Source organism: Dipteris shenzhenensis, chromosome 26 (genome assembly GCF_047967505.1).
Source record: "Dipteris shenzhenensis isolate YYH24624 ecotype China chromosome 26, Dip_SZ_1.0, whole genome shotgun sequence".
Taxonomy (NCBI): domain Eukaryota; kingdom Viridiplantae; phylum Streptophyta; class Polypodiopsida; order Gleicheniales; family Dipteridaceae; genus Dipteris; species Dipteris shenzhenensis.
Window position 1 is genome coordinate 5689583 of NC_141621.1, and position 27862 is coordinate 5717444.

Consider the following 27862-nt stretch of genomic DNA (forward strand, 5'->3'; position numbering starts at 1 on the left):
TGCCGCATCCACCCTGATGTCTTGATGGTGATGATGATGAGATAGTTGACTACCAACATGACATGACTATGTTGTATCTAGGATTTAGTATTGAGATTCTGCATATTTTGCATTTGCATTGGTGTGGATGCTCGTTTAATAGCTCCACCACCATAACTCATTTGTAGGTTTTTCACAGTCTCATCGACCCATCGGTCTTCCGAAGACTTTAATAACTTTTCTTTCTTTCTCCCTGTGGTGGTTGGCATGGCTGTAGAGGTATGGAAGGCCAAGTATGAGTGGTTAGCTCTGAGGGGGGGGGGGGTATGGCAAAGTTGTGTATCCGTGAGACAAAGTCTAGTGGGCCTAGTAGATAGTCCATTGTACTAGACCCACGACCATGTGGGAAGCAAGTGAGTCTCCCGGAAGACGACCATCTATGAAGGCCATTAAAGATGATCAGGTTGTGGTGCCTTCAGCTCAAGCATATGTTGTCCATACCCTGTGACCTATGGGGCATCTGCAGAGTGTGTCAATATCCCGAGCTCAACTACATCTAGTTTCGGGACTATGTGTGGATCTCTGTCATCATGTGAGAAGTCAATGTAGGCCATCTTCTCCCGGTCGTAGTGATGCCCTATGGGCCCTGGTATGTGCCTTGTAGGCATAGTTATAGGCACTTAAGTGTTTTAGTGCCTTTTATGCCACATAGGACATTTAGTCCTATGTGACACCTAGGACACTTAGTCCTAGGGTCTATCTTTATGTACTTTGTACTTTCATTTCTTTCATTCTAGTTGACGTGACAGCCTTCAGCTTCTACTCATGTGCTTGCTCCCGTGCTCACCGCACCTACAGTGTTATCAGAGCGGGCATTACTCACTTCCCCAATACTCTCGAGCCTCCCCAAGCCCCTCCATTGCTCTTTGGGAGCTAGTCGCTTGCTGGTCGACTGTTTCAACAGCTCGTTTTTAGGTTCGTGAGCAGTTCTAGGGACTTCCAGGAGCTTTTCATCGCGGTAACTTGGCTTCTCCAGCTTTCTCTTGATAGACGGCTTCACAGGCGGCTGTTTACAGCACTTCGAAGATCTCCATCAGCTGGTTTAGGCCTTGTACGGCTGTCCTTTCACCTCAGGTTTCTTCTACAGCAAGCGTATGCAAATCACGACCTGTCTAGTGCACTCTCCAGGGTTCTCCAGCAGCTACATCTTCAGTTCGAAGCCTTTTGAGGCAGTTCCAGCCACCCTGTAGCTGCTCCTTCATCTCGACTTGCTGCTGCTGCCCTTCTGGAGACTCTATTTCCATCCTAGGTACCTCTCCTAGCTAGGCGACTAGCTGGATACACTTTTCCAGCTCACAATCTGCCCAAAGCTCTACCTCGTGGCACCTCTAGATGACGAATCCTCATCTACAGCAGGCGTCTACTCCACACCAGTTCTCTAGGAGTCTCTCTCGGGTTGTCCAGCCTGTTCTCAACAAGATCTGCTAAGTTTCAGCCCCCTTTGCTGAACCTACTGCATTTTGACAGTTTTTGACTGTCAAACCCTAATTTCCAACAGGAAAATTTAGGGCTTTTGACATTTGGACCTTCAACTTGTCAATACAACACTTTGGACAAGCTTGGCAACTGAAATCCTTCCAAAAATTGAAGTTTTCAGTCACATTCAGGTTCAGGACTGTCACATTGTGCCACGTCATCACTCAGGGTTTCCAAATTTGGGCCTTTTGTGTTAGGAGCTCAATTTCAGCTGGTAACTCTGTTCCTATACCCTGCTGCACATATTTTCAGTCTATTTGCTCTCTCTATTTTATCATCTGAGCAAGAAAAGGCACTATGTTGCCTTGAGGCCTAGTGCAGCCTCCTGGACATATCTGTTGTTGGCTTACAGGTATTTGGGACAGCAAGATATATTTTTGCAGTTGAAAGTCTTGAGGCTATTCTTTGGTCACTTTGTCAGTGCATTTCTACTTGTACCATTTGCAATGGCTGGGAACAATCACGACTTATTTGGCATTCTTCGTGAAGATGATAAGTTGGATGGCACCAACTATCCGATGTGGTCTTATCTCATGAAACATATTCTTGTTGCAAGGCACTTTTGGAATATTGTTTCTTGGGTTGACCTGAGGCCAGCCAATGCTACAGTGGCTGTCCCTACTGTTGGTCCCTCTGCAGAGGGTTATCCTCTAGCACTCCTGTTGCTGCTCCTCTAACTCAGGAACATTGCAAGAGATGCAAATGCACATTCCTGTATTGCTTTGTCACGCAAGAGAATTATTATTCCACACATCCGGTCATGCAGGACAGCAAAGGATGCTTGGGACAAATTGGCTTCTCTTTATCAGATTCGCAATGAGGCACGTGTTGCATATTTAAGAAGGCAATTGCAGGAAGTTAGTATGAACGAAGGTGACTCTATGGATGCATACCTGACAAAGGTCAAGGACCTCATGGAACAACTTGCCAATATTGATGAGGTGGTGCCCAATTCTCAGCTTGTTAGTACCACATTGAATGGGTTACCTGATACATATCATGGGTAATCCAGACTACTACTCTTTTGATCAGCTAGTCACTTTGCTTTTGTACGAATAGCAAAGTCGTGCTAATAGGCAAGCTACAATTCCTGATCATGCATTTGCTTCACAGCAGACAGGAAAAGGCAAGGCTTCCAAGCCTATGGGCAAGCCTAAATATGCGCCTAACAGTGGCAATTCCTCCAATGCATCTAAAAATACAGCAGATAGTTGAAGAAGTTAAGATGCAACTGTTGTCGCAAGCCAAGGCATGAAATTTCAGAATGCAGGAAGCGCATTGCTTCGGAGAAAAAGAAAGCAGGATTGATAGTTAATGCCTCACATGCAATTGAATCCCTCGAGCCAGCAGATGCCTCTGCACATGCTCTCCAAGATGATTGGGCATGGGCTGTCCATTGCTCCTTTGATCCCTCCCAAGTTGATGCATTCTTTACAGCTATTGATGCTCAATCTTGGTATTTTGATAGTGGTGCTTCCAAGCATGTCACATCTTGCAGACAGTTGTTTCATTCCTTAGCTCACATCCATTTCAAGCCATCCTGCCATCCTGTCACTCTGACAAATGTTCTTTTTTTGCCTGGCATTGAAGTCAACTTGATTTCAATTTCAGCAATTGCTACTTCAAGTTTCAGAGTAATTTTTGATGGCTACAGATGCCTAGTATATGATCTTCGTGATGACAATGCCATAGTTCTCACTGGCACTTTGCAAAAAGGGCTTTATCACCTTGATCATCATCCAGCTGCACTTTCTATTGAAGCATTGGCTATTTCAGATTCACAGCTTGCTGACACTCATCTTTGGCATGAGAGAATGGGCCATCTCAATTATAGAGCTCTTGCAAAGCTACATTCACAGCAGATGGCAAATGATGTACCTTAGACTCACACAGTTTCCAAACATGTGTGTGAGGGTTGTCTTTTGGGTAAGATGCATCGATTTCCTTTTCAAAAGAATCGTCCAAAACTCTCGCAAAGGAAATTGCAGCTAGTACACAGTGATGTCTGTGGCCCAATGAGCACAAATGCCATTGGGGGGTATAAGTATTTCATGACTCTCATTGATGATTTCACAAGATATTGCTGGGTATATCCTTTAAAGGCCAAATCTGAGGTTTTTTAATGCTTTCAGAGATGGCTGAATATGGTTGAGAATGAATCAGGAAACAAGCTTGTCACCCTCCTTGATACATTGAGGGACAGCAAACAAGATCAGCCTTTTGCTTCCCGGACAAGATCAGGGAATAGACAGCATGGTCACTTTCTTGAGTTTGCACTCCTTGCTACAGCTTGCAATGAAGAGCCTCTGTGCCATAAAGACGCTTTTGACAGCAAAGAGTGGATGGATGCAATGAAACCTGAGTTACAATCTATTGCCAAAAATGACACATGGGAATTAGTAGATCTCCCTCCCGGCAAGCATGCCATTGGAACACGGTGGGTCTACAAATTAAAAAGGAAATCTGATGGCAGCATAGATTGATACAAAGCACGTTTTGTTGCGAAAGGGTATGCCCAACAACAAGGCATTGACTTTGAGGAGACATTTGCTCCTACATCCAGGATTACTACCATTCGATGTGTCATTGCCATTGCAGCCCATCATCATTGGCAAGTGCACCAACTTGACATCAAGACCGCTTTTCTTCATGGGGATTTGCAGGAAGAAGTCTATGTCACACAACCTCCTGGCTTTGAGGTTGTTAATTCTGAAAATAAGGTATGCCGGCTTAGAAAAGCCCTTCATGGTTTGAAGCGGGCACCCAGGGCATGGTATGCCAAAATTCATGCACACTTACTATCCCTTGGTTATCAGAATAGTCCCACAGAACCCACTCTTTATGTCCGTGGGAGTGGATATGATTTTTTAGTGCTGATTTTATATGTGGATGATACGCTCATCACGGGCCCAGATACTCAGCAAATTGTAGCTTTCAAGGCTGATTTGCAGCAGATTTTTGACATGTCAGACATGGGACGGCTCCATTATTATTTGGGCATTTAGTTTGCTCATGTTGAGGGGGGTATCATGATGTCTTAGTCCAAGTATATTGGACATCTCCTTGATCGTTTTCAATTCGAGGATTGCAAGCTAGTGGACCCTGGCTTCAAATTCTCAGCTCATGATGGGAGCCCACCATGTGATATCACTCTTTATCAGCAGGCTGTTGGATGCGTTATTTATTTATGTCACACCAGACCTGACTTGCAGTATGCAGTATCTCAGCTCAGCAGATTCATGCACATGCCCAGTTCACAGCATTGGCAGGCAGTGAAGAGAGTCTTCAGATATCTCAGAGGCACTCAGGATTTAGCCCTCTTCTATGGTGATCAGGGTTCACTTACCATGCATGCTTACACGGACAGTGACTGGGCAGGATGTTCCGACACCAGAGTGTCACATACTGGCAATTGTTTTTTGCTTGGCAATTCATGGATTTCTTGGCTCAGCAAGAAGCAATCGACAGTTGCCACGTCTAGCTGTGAGGCTGAGTACAGGGCAGCTTTCACCGCTACAGTAGAGTGTGTTTGGCTTCGACAGTTACTTACAGATCTTGGTATTTGCCAAACATCCTCCACTGTTGTCTACACTGACAGCCAGAGTGCTTTGGCCATTGCGCGTAACCCAATGTTTCATGCGCGTACCAAGCATATTGAAGTTCACTATCATTATGTTCGGGAGCAGTTGTTAGCAGGAGACATAGAGTTGTCCTATCTTCCCACAGAGGACAACATCGCAGATATGTTTACAAAGGCACTTCCTCGTCCCAAGTTCGAAGTCTTCCGACAGGCTTTACACGTGGTTCCCTTTGTTACACGATCTGACATTCCTTGTACATTCATAGGTGGCTATATCCTTTTGGATGAACATTTGCCACCATGACCAGAAACTACCAGGTATTCTGAGACGTTTCCAGAGTACTTCAGCCCATCCCATGGAGGGGGGTTTGTAGGCCATCTTCAGGTGGTTCTAGTGATGCCCTATAGGCCATGGTATGTGCCTTGTAGGCATAAGCGTAGGCACTTATAGTGTTAGTGCCTTTTAGGCCACATAGGACACTTAGTCCTATGTGACACCTAGGATACTTAGTCCTAGGTCTAGGTACAAGTACTTTGTACTTGTGTGTTATCATCTATCTAAGATTTTGAAGTGACGGCTGTTCTACTACGACTCCTTGCTACTTGCACTCTCTCTCTCTTCTCTCCGATCCTACATTTACAATTCCATACTGCTATTTTCAGTCCTGTATCCGCACACATCCCATTAGCTTGACAGAGTCACAATTCTACCTCTTCCTTATCCTCCTTATCTCCTCTTTCTTGGATGATCACCCTACCATACCTATATAGAGCCCATTTCCCTGCTTCCCTCGTTGCCATTATGTGAACAAAATGAGAGCAAGAGTGAGCAAGAGAGTGAGCTAAACGGAAGTCTGCTGAATAGTGGGCTGAAATGAAGTGAGTACAAAAGAGAAGTGAGGCGTTTTGTCTAAGTGGCAAAACCCTATTTTATTCACTAAGAGCAAGAGTGAGCAAGAGAGTGAGCTAAACGTAAGTTTGCTTAATAGTGGACTGAAATGAAGTCAGTACAAAAGAGAAGTGAGGGGTTTTGTCTAAGTAACAAAACCCTATCTTATCCACTAACCCTATAATAATTCTAATCCCCCCCTGCAGTGCCAATGTGGTGTACAAGGTAGTGATCCATCACCAAAAGGAGATAAGTTTAGGGCACTGCGAAATGCCTCAAACTTCTCACGTGGACGTGCTTCGGTGAAGATGTCTGCAACATTGTCATGCGTTTGACACATAGATCATACTTATCTCCCCTATATGCAACTTCTCTCTGCAATAATGAAAATGAACCTCAATGCGCTTCGTGCGAGCATGAAACATAGGATTCTTTGCCACTGCTATAGCACTTTGACTATCAGTGAGGATTGGAGAAGGACCCTCCAATAAGAGACAAAGATCAGCGAACAAACGTTGCAGCCAAACACATTCAACTGTCATTGTGAAAGCTGCCCTGTACTCAGCTTCACATGAGGAAGTAGCCACTGTAGATTGCTTCTTGCTCAGCCAAGAAATGCAAGCTTTGCCCAAAAAAAAACAATTAGCACTAGTGGACTGCCTGGTATCATAGTCTCCAGCCCAATCGGAATCATTGTAAGCATGCATCTGCAAGTCACCCCCCCTGGGAAACATCAAGCCATAAGACTTTGTGCCTTGCAAATAACAGAAGATGCGTTTTACAGCCTGTCAATGTGTTGTCTTTGGGCTGTGCATATATTTGCTCACCTGAGATACTGCATACTGAATATCGGGCCGTGTTTTGCACAAATAGATGAGGCATCCAACGGCCTGGCTGTAAAGTGTGACATCCACTGATTCACCTACATCATACATAGTAAGCTTCTACCTCGGATCCATGGGAGTGGCTATAAGGCTTACAATCATGCATGTTGAACCTATCTAAGAGCTTCTGCACATACTTGGATTGAGACATAACGATGCCACGCTTGTCTTGTATACATTGGATCCCCAAATAAAAATTTAACATGCCCAAATCTGTCCATCGAGGAGGTTGTTTGACATACAACTCTTCTTGCAAGTCCCCATTAAGGAAAGTTATTTTTATGTCCAACTGATGGACATTCCAAACAAAATTTGCAGCCATGGCAATAACTGATCTGATGGTGGTCATCCAGGATGTAGGAGCAAATGTCTCCTCATAATCTATGCCCTTCTCCTGTGCATAGCCTTTGACAACCAGCCTTGCCTTGTACCTATCAATGGACCCATGTGGCTTCCTTTTCACTTTGAAAACCCATTTGGTACCAATGGCATGCTTCCCTGGTAGCAAATCCACAACATCCCAAGTCTGATTATTCTCAATGGACTACAATTCATTGTGCATGGCATGCATCCAATGCACATTATCCTTGGCTTCTTCAAAACAGTCAGATCCTTCTTCATCAACAAGAGTACTTGCATAAGCTGTCTCAACTGAAAGAGCCCGCCCTGCGTGCCTTATGGCACTATGAGTCTTGCCAAGCAATGGGTCCTCAAGTCTACTCTTCTTGAGAGTCTGTAGCAACCAATTCAAGACTGTTTTGGTTGCGTGTATCTCTTGAATCTCCTACCTGACAACTTCATCCACATCCTGCAGAGGTACAAAATCAGCCTGTGGCTGAATCGGGGCATGTGGATGAGGAGGAGGTTGCAGTAAAATCTGATTTTCAGTATGAGTCTCAGGTGAGGAACCAAATGCTATAGGAAGCATCCCCTCAAAAACATCATCTGAAGAAGTTGGAATAGTAAATTCAGCATGTGTATGTGCTGAATTCTCTAAAAATATAACATCTCTACTCACAAAAATCTTGCGAGAAGTAAGATTGTAGAGACGATAGCCTTTGCTTTGTGCACTGTACCCAAGAAAAATGCTTTCAAGTGCCTTATCTGACAACTTATGTCGAAACTCCACATGCACGTGAGGATATGCAACATAACCAAAAACTCTGAAGTGATCCACACAAGGCTTTCTCCCATGCCATGCCTCATAGGTAGTGATTGTCTTCAAAGCCTTTGTGGGAGCCCGATTCAAAACATAGTTTGCACACATGAGGCCTTCGAGCCAAAACGTGTGAGGCAACTTTTTATTGGTAAGCATGCAGCTATCCATCTCCATAAGAGTGCGAGTCTTGCGCTCAGCTTTACCATTTTGCTGAGGTGTAAGCCTCACTGGAAGATAATGCGTGATGCCTTTCTCCTTCAAAAATGCCTCAAACTCATGAGACATATACTCCCCCCCTTTGTTTGTGCGAAGTGTGTGCACCTTGAGTGTTGTCTCATTCTCAACCATAGCCACAAAGTGTTTATATGGCTAAGTACAACTGTATGGCTGGTACAGCCTGTACGGATGAAATCTGTACAATTGTACGTTCGGTACAACCTATACATATGAAATCCGTACAATTATACGAAAAGGTTCTTCGTGTCTAGCAGAATGCAGGTATGGACTGTTGTACGGTGCTCCAACAGAAGATGTACGGGATGCGGTGCTGGTGCAGACTGACAGGTACGGCTAATAGTATAGACTGTACAACGCATCAAGTATGTTGTACGAACTATTGCACAGAACCATATGGTCAATGTACGGATTCTGTACGGCGCTGGCAGAGTACTTTCGTACAGCGTTGGACGGATGGAATCCGTACTGATGTACGGGTGGCGGCAGATCTCGGACAAGGAGCTTGCGGGCTGGAAGCGGGCAAGAAGCTTGCGGGCTGGAAGCAGGAGGTCGGGCAAGGTGAACCTGCTCTGATACCAAATGTGAACAAAATGAGGGCAAGAGTGATCAAGAGAGTGAGCTGATCGTAAGTCTGCTGAATAGTGGACTGAAATGAAGTGAGTACAAAAGAGAAGTGAGGGGTTTTGTCTAAGTGACAAAACCCTATCTTATCCACTAACCGTAGTTAGGGATTAGACTGTGGTTAGGGGGAAAAACCTCATAGAGGGAAAAGTGCCCCTAACCTACTTATTACAATACATTGGCCATTGCCTAGAATATGATAATAATTCTAACACATTACTCTTAGCATACCTTCTTTGTGGTGTTCTTGTTGTAGAAGTGTGAGGTCGTCATCTAGGTAGATCTTTGTGGTGTTCTTGTTGTAGAAGTGTGAGGTCGTCATTTAGGTAGATCCTAGTTCTCTTCAAAGTCGCCATCGTGTTCATGAGGCTCTTCTTGTCCATGGCTGTCCGGAATTTCAGCACTAGTGGCTTTGTAGGTGCCTGAAGTTTACCCACCCTCCAAGCTGTCTCACAAATGAGATTGACTCCCACGTTGGTGAACAATATTTTGGCATCTCCCTTCAGTAGCCCCCTCACTAAGACATTTAATGCTTTGCTGGTCCTTCTCTTTTCCTCCTCAAGTGCTTCGGAGATAAATTCTTTTTTTGGGCCTGTTGTGCCCTTTTTGGCCACATCTTTCCATTCCAACATCTTAGCTTCCCCTTTGCTGATCTGTTGTTTAAGCTCAGCATGTGTGCCTTGCATTGTTTCCTACATGGCAGCAATCTCCTTCCTGAGAGTGGCATTTTCTGTTTTCAGCTTCTCCATTGCCTCGCAATTTCCTTCCGGAAGTGCTTTCATGATCTCCAAAGCATGCACCCTGTCTTGGAGCTTGTTTTTCTCACATATCCATTCAACCTTTTCTTTCTCCCATTCCTCCTTTTTGCCCCTTTCTTTCCTCCATTCCTCCTGCATTTTCCCTCCATGCTTTTTCACTTCAGCTAGTGTTTTATCTACATGTGCCTTCTCTGCAAGGAGGGCCACATTAGTAGATTCCAAGCTACTGATTTTTTCAATCAATGCAAGACATATTTTTTGGAGGCTGGTGAAGACATTGGATGTAGTGTTTGGAGTGGTCCCTGTTGTGTGCTTGTTTCACTCAAATGTCCTCTACAAATTTCAACCCGCGTTGCTGCCTGCGCTGCCCCCCTTGCTACTGCTCCCGCGCCCCCCCCACCCCCTCTTCCCTCTCCTCCTCTACCCCCCTCCTTCTCTCCTCCCCTCCCTCTCTCCTCTTCACTCCTTCCCCTCTCCTCCTACTGTCCCTTCTCTCCCTTGTTGCCCTCCCTCTCCCCCCTTCCAGCTCCCCCCTTCTTCAACCTCCCTCCTCCTTCAACCTACCCCCTTCTTTTTCTGACTTGTTCTCTCTCCTCTCTCCCTCCCTCCTTCACCCTCTCCCTTCAGGTGTACCCTCGTTTTTTGGGGGTCTCCTGGGCATCAGGAAAGCAGACGGAGTTTTTTTTTGTGTGTTTGAGATGGCCTTCCCCACCTCGATTGATGAATGGGCACCCATTCAGTCAATCCGTTACCGCACACACCGGCCGCGAGAACCGTCACATTTTCAAAAGATGAGCTGCAGCAGTTGCAAAAGGACTTGGAGCATGAGTGTTCCACCACTCTCTTCACACGCATCTCTGGTTCACACCCCTCCAGATCACAGGCTAGAGATTGGATGCTTGCGGCGCTTTCCCAGGAGCTCGTCCCCACCTTAAGGATGTTCGTTTGTTCGGATGAGGTTTCTTTCAAGTGTGCCTAGATTCCCCGGACGTCACGAGAGACTTGCTACAGGCTGGGTTTCTATTTCTAGGCTACAGGAGGATTTTTTTGTTTCCCTTTCAACTAGGCTTTGACCCAATTGAAGAGGACAAGCAGGGAGTTTCTGTTTTCATCAGGTTCCTTGGTCTCCCCTCAGTTTATCACCGGCTTCTTTCAGTTATTGGCGAGAGGTTTGGTGTGGTAGCAAAGATCCCCCTCTTCTTGGCGAGCCCTCTTCGACTGCTGAGGCGGTCAGGATGGATGGGGTACCCAGGGTTGGGGTCATTGTCCAGGACCCTAATATTTCAAATGACCACATCATGCTACAACGACCTGATGGGTCATTCTTCCGCCAGAGATTTGAGGTTGCAGGTGGGGAGGACCAGTGCAGGATTTGCAGATCCTCGGGGCACTTCGCCAAAGATTTTCCAAAGAAGAAAAAGAGGCCTAAAAAGCAAACATCTCCTACTAGCTTACGACAGAGAGCAGGAGCAGGACCTACCGCTACACAAGCACCGCCTCAGACACGAGCTCCCCCTCCTAGGGTTGCTCGAGTTCCTCCTGCACCTCGCACCACCTCTGGCCCACGGTGGGTTAGGCCCTCTACTTCAAATCATACTTCTACTGCTTTGCAGGCTTCAGAGGCATCCCCCTTGGAGCCTCGGGAGGCTAGCGCCTTGGAGCCTAGTATTCAGGAGCCTTCTTCCACTCCACCCCAGGATCAGGCTGTGCCTCCCTCAGCAGCCCAAGTTATTGGCACCTCGTCCGTAGCACTTCTTGATTAGGACCTAGTACAGGTGCCGCCTTCCGTGGATAGAGGGAAGGGGGTCTTACATTCTCTCCCTGCTTCGGTAGGAATCCTTCCGACCCCCTCCCCAAGACTGCCTTAGCGGAACTCCTTTTCCGCTCTTGAGGACCTCTCTGACCTCCCAAATGATGATTTTGTACCTTCCACTTTTGAAGAGCCAGTTATCGGCATTCCTATTGAGAGATCCTTCTCTCTCTCACCTGTGGACTTTCCTCCCCTTGGACCTCGTGTGTATGGCAGGAGGTTAGCTCCTGTGGAGGGTTCTTTTTTTGCCACCAGGTTGGGTAAGGTATTCCAACCCGCTTCCTCCCGCCGATGAGGATAGCCAGTTGGAATATACAGGGATTGTGCGGCATCCCTCATCGCCGTCGTAGACAGCTGATCAAGAATCAGCTTCATCTAGGTGTGTCAGGTGGTTCCTTAGACATTCTTTTTCTTCAGGAACACAAACAAGATGCCAGAGATTGCTCCAAGTCAGGTAAGCTATTTTCAGGCCGGACTTTTTGGCTTCCTGCCTTGGGAACCAGAAGAGGTACATGCATATTAGTTTCAGATTCTATTCTCCCTCTGGTCATTGGACACGGTACCATCACCCCCTCCAGGGCCCAGTGGATTTTACTTTTGATTGACGGACGTAAGGTTGGTTTCCTCAACCTCTACGCTCCGAACCACAAAGGGGACCGTGTTCTTTTTTGGAAAGAGTTGCTCTCGTGGACTGACATTGCAAATTTGTGGATTATTGGAGGTGACTTCAACATGGTTGAGGCACCCTCCGATAAGCAAGGCGGTAGAGAAAGTGGTATTCATTCCCTTGAGGGAGCAGCTTGGGATGCCTTCTTGTTTAGGTTCAGTGGCAGAGATGTTTGGTCAGATGATGCATTTCATATTCAGTCTCAGTCACTTTTGTTTTCGTGGTCGAACCGTAGGGTGCAAATGCCTATCCATGCTCGGATTGACAAATTCTATGTGGATGATTGGGCTCTTGATAGAGGGGGGACAGTTTGCATTGCACCTGGTGTTTCCACCTCCGACCATTTTCCGGTAGTTTTGTCTATCTCAGAGCTCCATCTGAGAGGACGGTCTCACAGTATCAAGATCCCCGATGCCTTATACACAGATGAGACTCTCACAGAGGCAGTCTTGGAGATCTGGGTTTCTCACTTGCAGGGGGGGTGGCCGATCCTTCACATGTGGCCACAACACTTGCCAGTATCAGCAACTTTTATCACTCTGTCGCTAGTGCTTGGCGAGGTGAGGTACTCAGGCGGGAGATTGGTATCCACCGGTAGTTGGTAGCCTTGCAGAGGGAGGAGCAGAGACAACCATCAGATGCTTGGATACAGGAGCGTCTTGCTGCAGCAAGGGCTCACTTGCAGACATTGCTTGATTAGAGAGCAGAGTATGCCTTTCATGCACGGGAGTCCTTTTGGATACAAATGGGAGGGAGAGTCAATAAACACTTTTTCTCTGCACTTGGTCCCAAACATAGTAGAGAGAGTGTCAGGCAGCTTATTGACTCTGACGGCGTTTTGCAGTCTCATCCGGATACCGTCATGCACTTAGCGACAGATTTTTATGCCCCCCTTCTTTTTGCAGATCCTGACACACAGGCCAGAGATGTGGCTAGAGATGTAGTTTGGCAGAGTTTACCTGTGTTGGTCACAGCAGAGATGATATGCTCACTTGATGCACGCTTTACCAACACAGAGTTTAGGACTGCTCTCTCCGCCCTTCATAAGGGCAAGTGCCTTGGTTCTGATGGTCTTACTCCATCTTTTTTTACAGCCTTTTGAGATATGATAGGTGATCATATTACTTCAGCCTTGCAGGGTATTTGGGACTCGGGTGAGATGCCTGACTCACTGACCGAGGGACTCATACACCTTATCCCCACTAGAGACCCATCACTCTTCTGGGCACTCTATACAAAATCCTTGCCAAGGCGATCAGCATCCAATTGCAGCCTCTTCTTCCAGACCTCATCCATGATACTCAGACAGGTTTTGTGCATGGCAAGAGCATATTTGATAAATTTTTTTTCCTTTTGGGAAGCCACAGAGTGGGCTATGCAGAGCAGGCAAAGGCTGGCACAGTTCTACCCTTGGACTTTGAGAAAGCCTATGACAGAGTAGATTTGGGTTTTCTTGAGGGCACTCTTCTACGATTTGGATTTTCAGATGCATGGATTAGAGGGGTGGCCTCCCTTTACAGATCAGCCCATTGCCAGGTTTTGATCGGAGGGGTAAGGGGTGACGGGTTTCAGATTTCCAGGTCAGTTCGTTAGGGATACCCTTTAGCCCCCTTCCTCTTTCTTTTTGTGGCAGAAGCTATGAGTATCTTCCTTAGATCTCAGCCTGATCTTTATGGGCTGAGATTGCCCTTGAGACAAGAGCAGGAGCTTCTTGACTGTGAGTTGGCTGATGACACTGCTATTTGTATTGAGGCCTCTTCGCAGTCACTTGATTCTTTCCGGACAGCCTTGGATATCTTTTGCTCAGCTGGAGGGGCACACATTAACTGGCATAAATCCTTTGGCTTTTGGATCAGTGATGAGGACACTCCAGGCTGGGGAGTGGACATTGGCTTTTCTTAGATTCAGAGGGGTGTTCCTGTCAGATATTTGGGATGCCAGGTAGGTTTGGGCATCTCGACAGCACAGCAATTTGTCCCATTACTGGAGAGTATGAGGAAAAAGCTAATTTTTTGGAGCTCAGCCAAACTCAACCTTGCATCTAGAGTTGTGGTAGTGAACCAGGTTCTTTTGGCCACCGCCTGGTTTGTGTGTTCTTGCTGGTGCCGGTCTAGGGATTGCGTCACTCAGCTCATTAGACCAATCATGATTTTTTTATGGAGTGGACTTGATGGCACGACAGATGTTGCAGCAAGGGTGGACTGAGAGACCATTATTCTCCCTACATGTGAAGGGGGCCTTAATATCATTGACTTGGACTAGTAGTGTAGGGCATTCCTTTGTAAGGTGGTGGTGAGGGGACTCATGCCTGGGCAGGAACCTTGGAAGGATTTCTTTTTTAGACGTATTCAGGCTTGCACACCTACCTTGGGAGATGATTGGATGGACAGCCCTCGCTGGATTTTTACTTCCGCCCCTCTTAGATCTCTTGCCTCTCCTCTCATGACTGCCATCCTGAAAGCTTGGGGGAGCTTTAGGAACACTCTTCGGAGGGTTCCGCCCTCTACCCTTGAAGAGATTGATAGGCAGTCGATCATTTGGAACGATAGTATACTTGATGAGCATGGTAGACCACTAGGCACTTCCCATTACATGCAGTGGTCTAGATGGGAGAGAGGCCCCGCCTACACAGTAGGCACTTGGAAGGCATTTATCAGGCTACCTAAGGATCAGAGACTACAGTCAGTGAGTCACCTCAGAGGGGTAGCACGCAAGATTTAGGAGATAGATTTAGCCATCCCGGTGAAATGGACAATTGAGATGCCTATTACTTCCACCACTTGGATCGGAGCTTTTTTGAAGACAGCAGTTCCTCTACAGGTGATCGCTCTTCGAGATTTCGAGGAAGATGCATTGGTGTTTGATGTTGGGGATGGAGGTATACTCTCTAGATCCACGGATGATATCCTTCTAGAGGTTGCCTTTCAGCCTGTCAGGATTGCTAGTTTTGTGGACCATGGAGCAGGCTTGCAGTGGTACTTAGACCTTGACCCTCTGCTCTTGGCCCTGGGATCGTGGAGATTGTGGTTATATGGAGGTGCACCTATCAGGTGCTTGCAGTGGGACCCAAGAGAGTGGGAGTGGATAGATCATGGGCACCGAGAGAGGGGGATTCCCTTCTTTCGCTTCACGGTTGGTAATGCCAGGAGATTTCAGCTTAGCAGTAGGGGTTGGATTCCCTCCAGAGCCCCCCATTGGGACAGCTTCTTCATCACCGCAGATCTGTGTAGGAATTTCTGGAGGAGGCTCTGGAAATCCCTCAGGAATAGAAAGATCACTCTTTTCTTTTGGCTTTCTATTCATGGAGGGATTGCAGTGAACCAATGGAGATCACGATTTGGGGCTGATCCCACTTGCCCTCGCTATCATTCTGCAAAGGAGTCAGTGCGACATTGCCTTCGGGACTGCAGTCAAGCGAGGACTGTTTGGAAAGGGGTTGCTTGGATACTCATCATTTTTCATACTTCAGTGGACACCTCTTGGGAGATTTCGGCTAGCATTTCCTCTTGGCACATTTGGAGAGCGAGATGTACAGAGGCCTTGGATGGCACCCAGATACCCATCACAGGTGTTTGGACCGACACGGTTCACACTTTGATAGGCATTTGGGCTACCATGCAGGGCCCTTCACGAGGATTGTATTTCTTCAAGTTTGGAGGGGTTCTCCCTTTTTCTCGGAGGTTTCTACTGGATTGAGATGGCACTATCAGCCCCAATCCCTTCTTTTTGGCTCTTGAGCTTTTCATGCATTGCATGGTGTATCCCTTATGGAGCTTGCTCTAACGGTTTTCTTTAATACTTAATAGAAGTCTCTCTTTGAAAAAAAAAAAAAAAATCCCCTATACATGCTGGTGCAGGCATTGTGCCAAGTCAATATTTGTCCCTGTTTGTTTGCTGAACTGTAAAATGCAGAAATAAAGAGAATCCTCACATATTTACTGCCCTAGGTGGTTCTTCCCTGCCCTTCTTTGTTTTTTCAGTATCCCATTGTGTGGATTTGCTGTTGAAATCTCTGCTTCTGCACTTTCTTGGCTCAATACTTGACTTTCTTGATCTTTTGCAGGTCTCGAGTTGGCTGGATGAAGATTAGGGGTTGGAGTCAAGGTGCAAGGGGGACTGATGGCAGCCACGCCTGGAAAATGAGAGGGCTGCGCGGCATCAGCAGCAGCCCACGCAGGGGCTAGGGAGGCAGCGCGACACAGCAACAGCCCATGCAGGGGCCTGAGGGCAGCACGTCAGCAGCCTACGGGGGGCCTGAGGGCAGCGCACAGCCCAAACGAGGGAAGGGGCTGGGGGTGAGGGAGGGAAGGGGCTGGGGGGGGAGGGGCAGGGGGGGAGGGACGGGGCTGAGGAAAGAAAGAAAGAAAGAAACTATTATTATCGTCCTCTGGGGGCCTGAAATCGACCCATGGGACCCAATGGAATGTTACAAAAAGTCTCCTTCTTTGAAGAAGGGTGGAGTGGACAGCTAGCATGTTGCTACCTGTGTAATACATTGGTCACGGTATGCAAGGACCTTGGTAATGTAATTGCCCAAGGCTGCGAGGTGAGGATGGGAAAGCAAGCTGAAAAGAGTGGCCGGAACATCCTCTAGAGAGCACGACTGTTGTGATGCTGCGTGACATTGCTGAAATCTTCTTTTAGATGCTCATATCGCGGACATGTCAAAAGAACATGTGCCTCATTTTCCACTTCATCTAAGTTGCATAGCTGGCAGAGTCTTTGTTCCCTTGATACTCCTTCCCATGCTTTTTTCTCCACTTCTAGGGAGTGTGATCGAGTTCGGATGATTGCGATGCTTCTTTTTGCCCTGAGAGATTAGGTGTGCATATATATTTGTGTGCTTTGTTCTCTTTCTGAGAGTATGTGGTCCAATAGTTGGGGTTGATTTTCTCACAATAATATTCATATTTGGTCCTTTTCTTCGCTGATTGCCATTTACTGTGTAGTGCTTCTAAAAGGGCTGTAGAAAATGTCCTTTTCTCCTCTTCCCTTGGCATTGCATCTAGGTAAGAAGCAACTTCCCATCTTTGGAACCAGCTTTTAATGTCATACCCCCATCCAGATGATAGCATCTTGCTCTTGTTTGTTTTTTGAGGTCTCTTGCTTGCCTCCCATGCTCTCTTTGGTAGCCTATGTGCTTGCATATCTTGAATCCTCTTTATATATTTGAAGACTCTTTCCAGTGCTCTCAGCTCAATGGGTCTGCAACCAATTTCAAGAAGCATGATTGAGTATGGTGTGGTGGACTTAATTCCTAAATGCCTTTTGAGAAATGACTTCTGCAATTTCTCAATGTCATTCCATTTTGATGCTGAAATGCTGCCTCCCCATACCTCCACATCGTAAAGCACTGTTTGAATGACATACGCATCAAATAGCACACGCCTAATATCCAATCTCGTGGTGTCATTGTTTCTGCAGTCATTTTCAAAGCGGTAGTACTTACCCCATCCTGCATCAATCCTCCTCTGAACACAATCTCCCCATCTATGGTTAGATGGTACATCTATCCCCAAGTAGTTGAAAGTTTGCACCCTCTCGATTTCCTTCTTATCATACATAATGCTTGGGATTTATCATACATAATGCTTGGGATGTTGGCTGGCTGTATTGTCTTTATTACCATCATTTTGGTCTTATTGACATTAACTGTTAGACCACTCTCCATGCAAAATTTATGGAGGGTTTGCATCATCCGCTGCATATTCTCTGCTGTGTAAGAGAAGAAGACCACATCATCTGCATAAAGCAATAGTAGAATGGTATATCCACATATTTGGGGACTCGTTGGCTGCTCTCCCTGTAGCATCATATGAATTAACTCTTCCAGCTTGTCTATGCATAGACCAAACAATGTTGGGGATAATGGGCAGCCTTGTTTGACTCCCATGTTACTATAAAATGTGGCTGACAGCCCATTATTCCCTTTTAGTTGGCATGCTACTTTCTCATACATTCTGAAGATTGCCATTCTCAGATGATCAGGCACTTCTAAATGCACCAATCTTTCCCACAAATGGTTCCTGGGGACAGTGTCAAATGCTTTTGTAAAATCAATAAAGCAGCAAAAAAGGGGCTGTCCTCTTAGCCTGCTTTCTTCCATTAGTACCCTCAAAGTAATCAAATGATCAGCTGTACTGTGGTTCTTCCTGAAGCCTGCTTGTCCAATGGCTCTTTTTCTATTCAGCTCGGCCCATAGACTCAGCTCATTTTTGATAATTGTGCTGAAGAGCTTTGCCATAATGGATCCTACCATGATAGTCCTGTGATTGGTGAGCTGACTGCGATCTCCCCCTTTAAAGATGGGTTTTATCCAATTATCTTGCCAGTCTGGTGGGAAACCATGTTTAATTGCATCATTAAGCAAGTGGGCTAAGCACCCTCTTGTATAATCCTTTGTCCACTTGATCATCTCAGTATGAAAATGTAGAGTGTCTGGTGCTTTCCCATTGGCCATTTTTTTAAGACCTTCATTTACAGCATCTATCGTGAAAATGTCTGGACCGTTGTAGAAGAACCTCTCAACAACCATAGGTGGGGCATTTGGGTTTAGGGTTGAGAGAGAGAGAGAGAGAGAGAGAGAGAGAGAGAGAGAGTTATGTGAGGGTATGTTTGTTTCTATTATTATCAGGTTTTGTAAGATGATCCAACTCCTTTTGTAAAACTACTCTTGGACAGGCCTTTGCACGTATTGAAAACCATTTTTTTATGAATAAGGGATTCTTTCCCACTGATTCGTTCCTTCTTGACAATATGGACAAGATCAGACACATTCCAGCTGTAATTGTCCAGGTATGTGTGTGTGTGTGAGCATGCATTGAAGAATTTCTTGCTATTTTGGATTGTATACTTGCAATGATTCTCTCTTTCAATCTCTTTTGAAATAAGTACGATCTGTATTTCTCCTGATTTGTTGGTTTTTCTTTATAGAACATGCCTTGGATTCTTTGTCTTTCGGTCTATCATACAACATGTTGGTGGTGATTTGATGATATGACTGTAGGGGAGATATGATGTGGTGTGCCCCATGATGTCTGCATGGGATTTGCATAAAGCTTGGCCCGAGGCACGGTTGAATGTAAGTAGTTTCTTACTCATAGGTTGAGACGTGTAAGAATTAAGCAAGTAAATCTGAAAGAAAGAAAGAAAGAAAGAAACTTTATTAAAGTCTTCGGAAGACCGATGGGACTATGAGACTATGAGAAGCCTTATACAAAACAAGTTGAAAGGGTGGAGCTACTAAACAAGCATCAACACCCATACTAAATGCTAAATGCTACATAGTCATAATAACATTGGTGATAACATCATATCAATATCAATATTGCCATCTCCATCATCACTACCATTACATGTCATCATAATACAAAGCAAAATCCGGTCCAGTATCACAGCTACCTTGCCCCCCCCCTCCTTCAAGGACGGTGGGGGAGTGGTAACATGAAGCCAGAGATAGAGTGCCATCAATTGTTTGTGGGCATAGCCTCCTGGCTGTGGCTCTACGTCAGACAAGGGCTGACCCCTGTCAGTCATGCGCCAACCGTGAGCATGGAGGGAATGTCCCCAAGTGTACTTTGTGCGTCCATCCTTTGTCGGATGTGTTGTGTCACTGGCTTTGGGTCACGTCCGTGTTGGGGGCCGATAGGGTGAGAGCTTGTGTGGTCCAGTTGGAAAAACTCATTGATCATACTTTGAGAAGAGTTTGCCAGTGTGCTCCGTCCCTGTCTTTGTGATCCAAGTAGGCGCTCTCGGTGTCTGACTGCCTCATGAATGTAGGCGGACAAACATCTTTGGTCTGGAAAAGAGAGGAAGTGGGATAGCAGCTCGGAGCTATCTGTAAAGAGACAATAGTAGCGCCTTTGGATCTCATAGTACACTGGGTATCTGAAAATTAAATGCTCCTTCTACTCGATCTCTTGTAGATCACACAAGGTACATATGCACCTCTCCCTAGGTACTCACTCCGCTCGACCACTCTCGATGCGGAGTCGATATGAAGAGACCCGGAATTGCCCAATAGCATTTTCAGTAAACGGGGCAGATGAATCTGAGTATATCCTGGAGGATCAACAAAGCCCTCCTCTGAAATGCGTAGGGAGCAATCTGTGTAGAAGCTAAGCTTCATTGGGAGCTCACTCGTCGGAGGTCCTCACGTATGACCTGGTTAACCTCATGTTTTGGTTACCTGCAGCCGCTAGGGCCATAGAAGAGGATAGTGCTAGCCATGGTAGTTTGCGACATCCTGAAGGGCAATCTCCGTACCCTTTGACATGATATAGATTGAGTGTGTAAGGAGTGAAGCGGACTGCCACTCCAGGAATCTCCACCACAACAGGAATCTCCACCACAAGTCCTTGGAGTTGTTACTAGCTCCTTATTACGGTGAACAAAAGCTTGCTTCTTTCGGCGTACCAATCGACGATACTCACGCATCGTCTCTCATTTGCTCGAAAGGTTAAGCTTGGTCTCGAATCTAAGCTAACGGAGTAGAGCCTTGCACTCATCATTGTACCAGCTATTACAAGGGATGGTCCCAAGTGGTGGTGGACGAGTTGAGTGAGCAGTGCAGGGGAAGGCATGAAGAGCACCTTTGTGAAGTGAGCAAGCAATCAAAGCCGTACGTGTTCTAGCAGGGGTATGAAATCGCTATATGTAACGAGTGTATAGAGGTGGGTAGAGTATCTAGGTGAAAGACTAGGATCAAAATGTATGTCGTGATAGGTGGTATTAGTGATTGATGGTGGAGGTGGTATTGTGAGACGGGGAGTGGAGGTACGAAAGAAGAGGAGGAGATGTTGCAACAGTGAAATCAGTGATATGAGAACCAAAGGCTGGAGATTGGATGATGTAGTTGACAACGTTGGAGCCCCCTCCATGTGGGAAACAAGTGAAACCACCTGAGAAGGGCCATTGTTGAGACCATTGTAGATAATGAGATCGTGCATCCTGTCTAGATCCAAAAGTGTGTGTCCATAAGGTGTGATCGAGTCCTACCTATTAGTTGAGCCTCACATCATACCTACGTCCTCCAAGTCAATGTATGGCAGCAAGATAGCATCATCTTTGAAATCGAGGGGGCACCTGGCGCATGCCTATCCTCGCATTGAAGTCCCTAACAAGGACTTCTCCGTGGCTCGAGAAATCTACAATCTCTGGATAGAGGTCTGCATATAGCGACGTCTTGTAAGCTAGGGCAACCAATGGAAGCAATGGAGGTGGAGACAATGGAGAAAACCCTACTGTTGTAATGAATTGCTGCAATAGAGAAATGAGTACAAAGTACACCCAATATTAAAAAACCCTAGGATAGGGTGTCCTAGTAGTACTAAGTGTACTAATTGTACCATGTGTCTTAACTGCCTATAACTAGGCCTACAACGCACATACCAAGGAATGGATGGCACCTATTGATAGCCCATAGAGTGGCCTACAAACCACCCTCCATGGTATGGGTTGAAGTATCGTGGGCACATCTCAGAATACCTGAAGAACCAATGTGCACATGCTCATCCTGTATGAATATAGCAACTATGACTATACAGAGCATAACAGATCAAGTCACAAAAGGTACCAAGTTCAAAGCTTCAAACTTAGGTTGAGGAAGAGCTTTCGTAAAAAGCTCTGCCAAGTTGTCTTCAGTGGGAACATAAGACAACCGAATATCACCCGCTGACAAAATCACTCTGTGACATAGTGATAATGAACCTCAATATACTTTGTGAGGACATGGAAATTCGGATTGCTTGCAACAGCCAAAGCACTCAGACTATCAATGAAGATAACGGTAGGAGCTGTCTGGCATACATGAAGACCTGCAAGTAACTTTCGGAGCCAAACACACTCCACTATGGTTGTAAAAGCTGCTCTGTACTCAGCCTCACCACTAGAAGTGGCAACTGTAGTCTGCTTCTTGCTGAACCAAGAGATGCATGAAGTACCAAGCATGAAACAATTGCCACTATGTGACACACAGGTGTCAAAACAGGCAGGCCAATCACTATAAGCGAATCAATGCATGACAAGTGAAGAATTGGCCTCATAAAGAAGGCTCAAATGCTGAGTGCCTTTGAGGTACATGAAGACACGCTTCACGGCCTGCCAATCGTGTGTAGAGGGGTTGTGCATATATCTGCTCAACTGTGAGACAACATACTGAAGATCGGGTTTGGTATGGCATAAATAAATCAAACAACCAACTGCCTACTACTAATACAGAGTGACATCACATGCACCACTGCCATCCTCAGATGAGAAGTAAAAACTAGGTTCTAATGGTGTGGATATTGGCTTGCAATCCTTCTGCAAAATGTAAGGAATGAACAGACAAGCAGGAAGCAAAAGAGTTGGAGAGCAAAATGTAGAGTGTGCAATAGATAAGAAAAGAAGCATACAAGAGTGGAGGTGGTTTTGTCTAAGTGACAAAACCACACTAACCCACTAACTGTGGTTAGGGGGGAAAATCTCTAGTGAGGGAAAAGTGCCCCTAACCCACTTATGGATTACATTGGTCACTGCCTAGAATATGGCAATAATTCTAATACCCCCCTGTAGTACCAATGTGATGATGTACAAGAAAGTGATCAATCACCAAAAGGAGATAAGTTCAGGGCACTACGAAATGCCTCAAACTTCTCACGTGGAAGTGCTTTGGTGAAGATGCCTGTAACATTGTCATGTGTTGACACATAGATCATACTGATCTCCCCTGCATGCAATTTCTCTCTAACATAATGATAATGAACCTCAATGTGCTTCGTGCGAGCATGAAACACATGATTCTTTGCCACTGCTATAGCACTCTGACTATCAGTGAGACCCTCCGAAGGACCCTCCGAAGATCAGCAAACAAACGACGCAGCCAAACACATTCAACTGTCGTTGTGAATGCTGCCCTGAACTCAGCTTCACATGAGGAAGTAGCCACAATAGATTGTTTCTTGCTAAGCCAAGAAATACAAGCTTTGCCCGAAAAGAAACAATCACCACTTGTGGACTGCCTAGTGTCATAGTCTCTAGCCCAATCTGAGTCACTGCAAGCATGCATCTGCAAGTCACCCCCCCTGGGAAATATCAAGCCATAAGACTTTGTGCCTTGCAAGTAACGAAAGATGCGTTTTACAGCCTGCCAATGTGTTGTCTTTGGGCTGTGCATATACTTGCTCACCTGAGATATTGCATACTGAATATCGGGCAGTGTATTGCACAAATAAATGAGGCATCCAATAGCTTGGCTGTAAAGTGTGGCATCCACTGATTCACCTACATCATACATAGTAAGCTTCAGCCGTGGCTCCATGGGAGTGGCTGTAGGTTTACAATCTTGCATGTTGAATCTATCCAAGAGCTTTTGCACATACTGGGATTGACACATAACGATGCCACGCTTGTCTTGTATGAACTAGATCCCCAAATAGAAATTTAACATGCCCGAATTGGTCAGGTCAAATTCAGCTTTCAATTCAGTTTTGGAATCTGCAATTATTTCCTCATTTGACCCTGTGAGCAGCATTTCATCTACATAAAGAATAATGACTAAAATATCCCTCCATCCTTCTTGATGTAGAGGGTGCTCTCAGTTGGACTATTATGCAGCCCCTTTCTGGCCAGGAAGGCATCAATCTTGGCATCATAGTTACCAAGGAACGCCGTTCCCCCATCTGGAACGCGTGGAACCCCATTCTAGAGAAGAGGGAACCCTGGACCCCCTGGAATTTGTCTGGAATGTTCTAGCCAGGGTGTTACTTGGGAACCCCATTCGTGTGAAGAAACAGCGTTCTCAAGAATGCAAATGTGTGCAATGCATGCAAAATTTGAATGCCAATTGGCCCTCCAATGGGAAAGAGTGCCCTCGTGAGAGGACTTGTTTCTAATTTGACCTACATGCAAGGTGTGTGTAAGATGGCGGATGAATGCAATGTGAATGAAGAATGCTACATAAGATTCACAATGAAAGGGTGATACCCTTTCATAAATGTTCCTTGAGATCACTCAAGTTTCATCTTCCCATTTACACCTACCCTTAACCTATGACCCATGCATCTACCATTCAATGCACCTTAATGCACCCTTCCCTTCCTATTGCCCCTAGGACCTAGACACATGTGTGCACATTTTTATTAATAGAATAAGTATCACATGTCCAAATTCGATGCTGTCTGAAGCAGTGGCTCCAGCTCGAGTAGTCCTATCTACTCAGATGATCCACCGCCATAACAAATTGGTCGGTGTCCATCATAAATACATATACATGTTACACCATTGGCGTCTAATATATAATAATGTTCTAATCACATATTAGTGATTTCTCTTGTCATGACACTCCCTTCTGCTTGAATGGGCGCTTGAATGGGCAGAAGTCCTCTTCTGGATCCTCTCTTGTCTCTTTCTCTTGCGTATGCTTCTCTTTTACTTCTGCATTTGCATCTCCTCTTCATAATCTGCAAATAATCTTCTCTTGGTAGTACACACTCTCTTCTAAATCAGAACTTAAATCCCATCTTCAAGTTCTAATTCCTCTTGATGCTGAATATTCAAAATGCAGAAGTACCACTGCAGTGCCTCTTCAATATCTCTTCATACTTAGAATTCCTTACCCAAATGTTTCATTGAACTAGGTAGATCTTGGCTATGGATGATTTTGCGATGGAGAGCTACTTAGTCTATAGAAACTATAGACCTTCAATCTCTTTTTCCAACTCTTCTATTTCAGCCCTATTTATCCTATCAGACGCTCTACACGGAGGAGAAAAATATTTATTCTCTGTTCATACTCTACAATGAATATGCCTACTCTATATTCAGTTCACACATCCATACACCAGTGTTGGCTGAATGGATAGCATTTACTCTTGGTTCTATGTTCATCGTAGAGTCTTGGAATGAGGAGGTAGAATCCTCACCCTCTTGCTTGGATGCTTTGCCTTTCCCTTTTACAGAATTGGTTTTGGCATTTTGGCTAATAGAGTAGGACATTTATGCCATGGATGCCCTGGCTTATGTTTCTTACATCCGAAACATTTACCGTCCTTAATTAGCTTTTTCTTCTCATCATCAATCATGGAAGGAAATGGTATCCATCCAGGACGTGATTGGCTGTTAACATTTTGTACAATAGCTTTCTCCTTTCTTTTGTTGAAGGGTTTACGAGGATTCAATTTCCTCTCAGCAATCTCAACCAATTTAGTGAGGTCTTTCAAGGTGGTTGGGTTGAACATTTCAACCTCATACCTCACTTTCGGGATTAGGGCTGCTAAATACTTCTTGCTCACTCTTCTCAGGTAACTCTAAAGAGAGTTTCTAGAACCTAGCTGTAAATTCAGCGTTACTCTCGTTTTCAAATTGCATGAACCTTTCCCAGCAGAAGGTCAATTCTTCTTCATGCCTCGGAGGCATGAAAGTGGCCTTAAGTTGCTCTACAAATTTGGACCATTGAAGAATAGGCTCTTTTCCCAGTTGTGATAAGGACCACCACATTAAAGCATCCTTCTGTAGATGCAGTGTGGTAAGAGCAAGCTTCTCGTGGTTGGTCTTATCTTGATGGGCAAAACATAGCTCAAAATGGCGAATCCAATTGAGGATTTTATCCGCCTCTTTTGCTCCATCATACTTTGGGAACTCTATTCTCTCTCGGGGTTGGAGTTTAGCTCTCTTTGAGGGGATACTTAAATCGTCATCCCCAAAATTAAGCACTCTCTTAGTCCCTATTTGTCATAATGGACTGTTCAATCATATGGCTAAGCTGAGAAACCAGCTTATCAACGGGAGACTCCTCTCTCCCTCTTGCACTTGGATTATAATCCATGTGTATGGGATTTTGAGTTAAAGGCATAAACTTAGCGCCTTACTCTTAGATGAACTCGTTTCTCCCGTCATTTCTGAAGGAAAACTCCCTATCAAGAGATTCTTGAAGGAGAGATGAAGGTTATTCTATACGTGGGTTATCATACTCAATATGTGTGTAACTCTCATCTACATTATCCTCTTCAGGAGGAGGTGATGGTGTTCCCTCCCTATGTCCTTCTGGTAGTGGAGGAAAAAGGACAAGTTCATTATTAATTATTCCTCCTCCTTCCATTCTTTCCTTTTAGTAATAGAAGAGAAAATGGCTTGCTGTAATTTCAGAAAAGGGGTTTATTTTACAGCAAAAGTCAAGTCTTGTAGAGTTGGTGGTACTTATCCGACTCCCGCTTCGCTTGTGTCGAAAAACTACTTTATTTGACCTCTTCTTTCTTCTCTTTTAGCCTTTCTTCCTTGTTTTTATGCTGTAAACTGGTATACTCCATTTGGGCTACTTGTTTTGAGCAGAATGGTGCTCTAGATACCGTTATAGGGGGTACTTCATGGGTGGATCACTCCCTTAAAATCTTGTTCCAATCCGACTTTCCGTTGGGGAGAACGGGGGGGTCTCTTTTCCTCACGATTTAAGGGTTTTAAGGGTCTATTCGCACTTCCCGTTTCCCATCCAAAGACCGCAAAAATGAGAGAGTTCCTACCTCAGGGCTTCCAGATTTCAGGAATAACACTGCATCAATTTTCCACGCAAGTCCCTGTCAGAGGCGTGTCCCGGGCACAGATTTGCAGGCTCACGCGCCCTTCCGCGTCTACGCAGGCCTCCTGTTTCCGGCGCCCTTTCTTCCGTGTGTGGCCTTCCTGCCGCTGTCTTGGCCTACGCCTTGCGTACATTTTTCGCCCGCGTGCCTCCTTCTACGACTCTTTTCCACGCAGCCTTCTCGTACGCTCGCACTTGCTGTCCATACTTCCGTCCCGCACACTCTTTGTCCCGGTCGTGGATTGTCACAGCTCTGATACCAAATGTGAAGAAATAGCCTTCTCAAGAATGCAAATGTGTGCAATGCATGCAGAATTTGAATGCCAATTGGCCCTCCAATGGGAAAGAGCACCCTCGTGAGAGTACTTGTTTCTAATTTGACCTACATGCAAGGTGTGTGTGAGATGGCGGATGAATTCAATGTGAATGAAGAATGCTACGTGAGATTCACAATAAAAGGGTGATACCCTTTCATTAATGTCCCTTGAGATCACTCAAGTTCCATCTTTTCATTTACGCCTACCCTTAACCTATGACCTGTGCATCTACCATTCAGCCCCTAGGACCTAGACACGTGTGTGCACATTTTTATTAATAGAATAAGTATCACATGTCCAAATTCGATGCTGTCTGAAGCAGTGGCTCCAGCTTGATTAGTCCTATCTACTCAGATGATCCACCGCCATAACAAATCGGTCGGTGTCCATCATAAATACATATACATGTTACACCATTGGCGTATAATATATAATAATGTTTTAATGTCTACTAATTGAAGGGGCAAATTGATGTGTGTGTGTGTGTGCCCCTATGGGCTTGGAGTCCTATGCAAGAAGTGTGTGAGGATAGGTGTGCTAGAAGGTTCTAGTTAGGTGTGTCAGGTTGGTGTGATGAGTGAGTGATCATAGGAGGTGATTGATTGAGATAATCAGGGAGATGATTGTGGATCTGGGATCTACCTACATGGAGGTAGTTGCCTATATATGTAACCACTCTTGGAATAAAGATTTACATTGTGTGCCTCATTGCTTCCTCATGTATTCACACGTGGTATCAGAGCTTGGTTAGAATCTGAGTGCCTAAAATGAGATTACAAGTAGATTCTCAATAGATTCCATCTTCTTCCCAAATGCTTCCTTCTTCTACCTTGCACTTGGGAAGGGTAGTTCTCTCAATCCACGCAATGGTTTG

General features: G+C 45.4%; 1 protein-coding gene across 5 annotated transcripts in view; it reads left to right on the forward strand.

Moving 5' to 3' along the window:
• The window catches only part of PIP (proline iminopeptidase), a 113825-nt gene that overhangs the window by 52573 nt on the left and 33390 nt on the right, over nt 1-27862 (forward strand). For 4 of the 5 annotated variants that reach the window (XM_087397462.1, XM_087397461.1, XM_087397460.1 and 1 more), the window contains 2 exons: nt 18802-18915; nt 19127-19201. In XM_087397462.1, the coding sequence (XP_087253588.1) occupies nt 18802-18915; nt 19127-19201 (189 nt within the window). Of the gene's footprint in view, nt 1-18801; nt 18916-19126; nt 19209-27862 lie in introns of all 5 variants that reach the window. The other variant, XM_087397463.1, reaches the window with a different exon arrangement.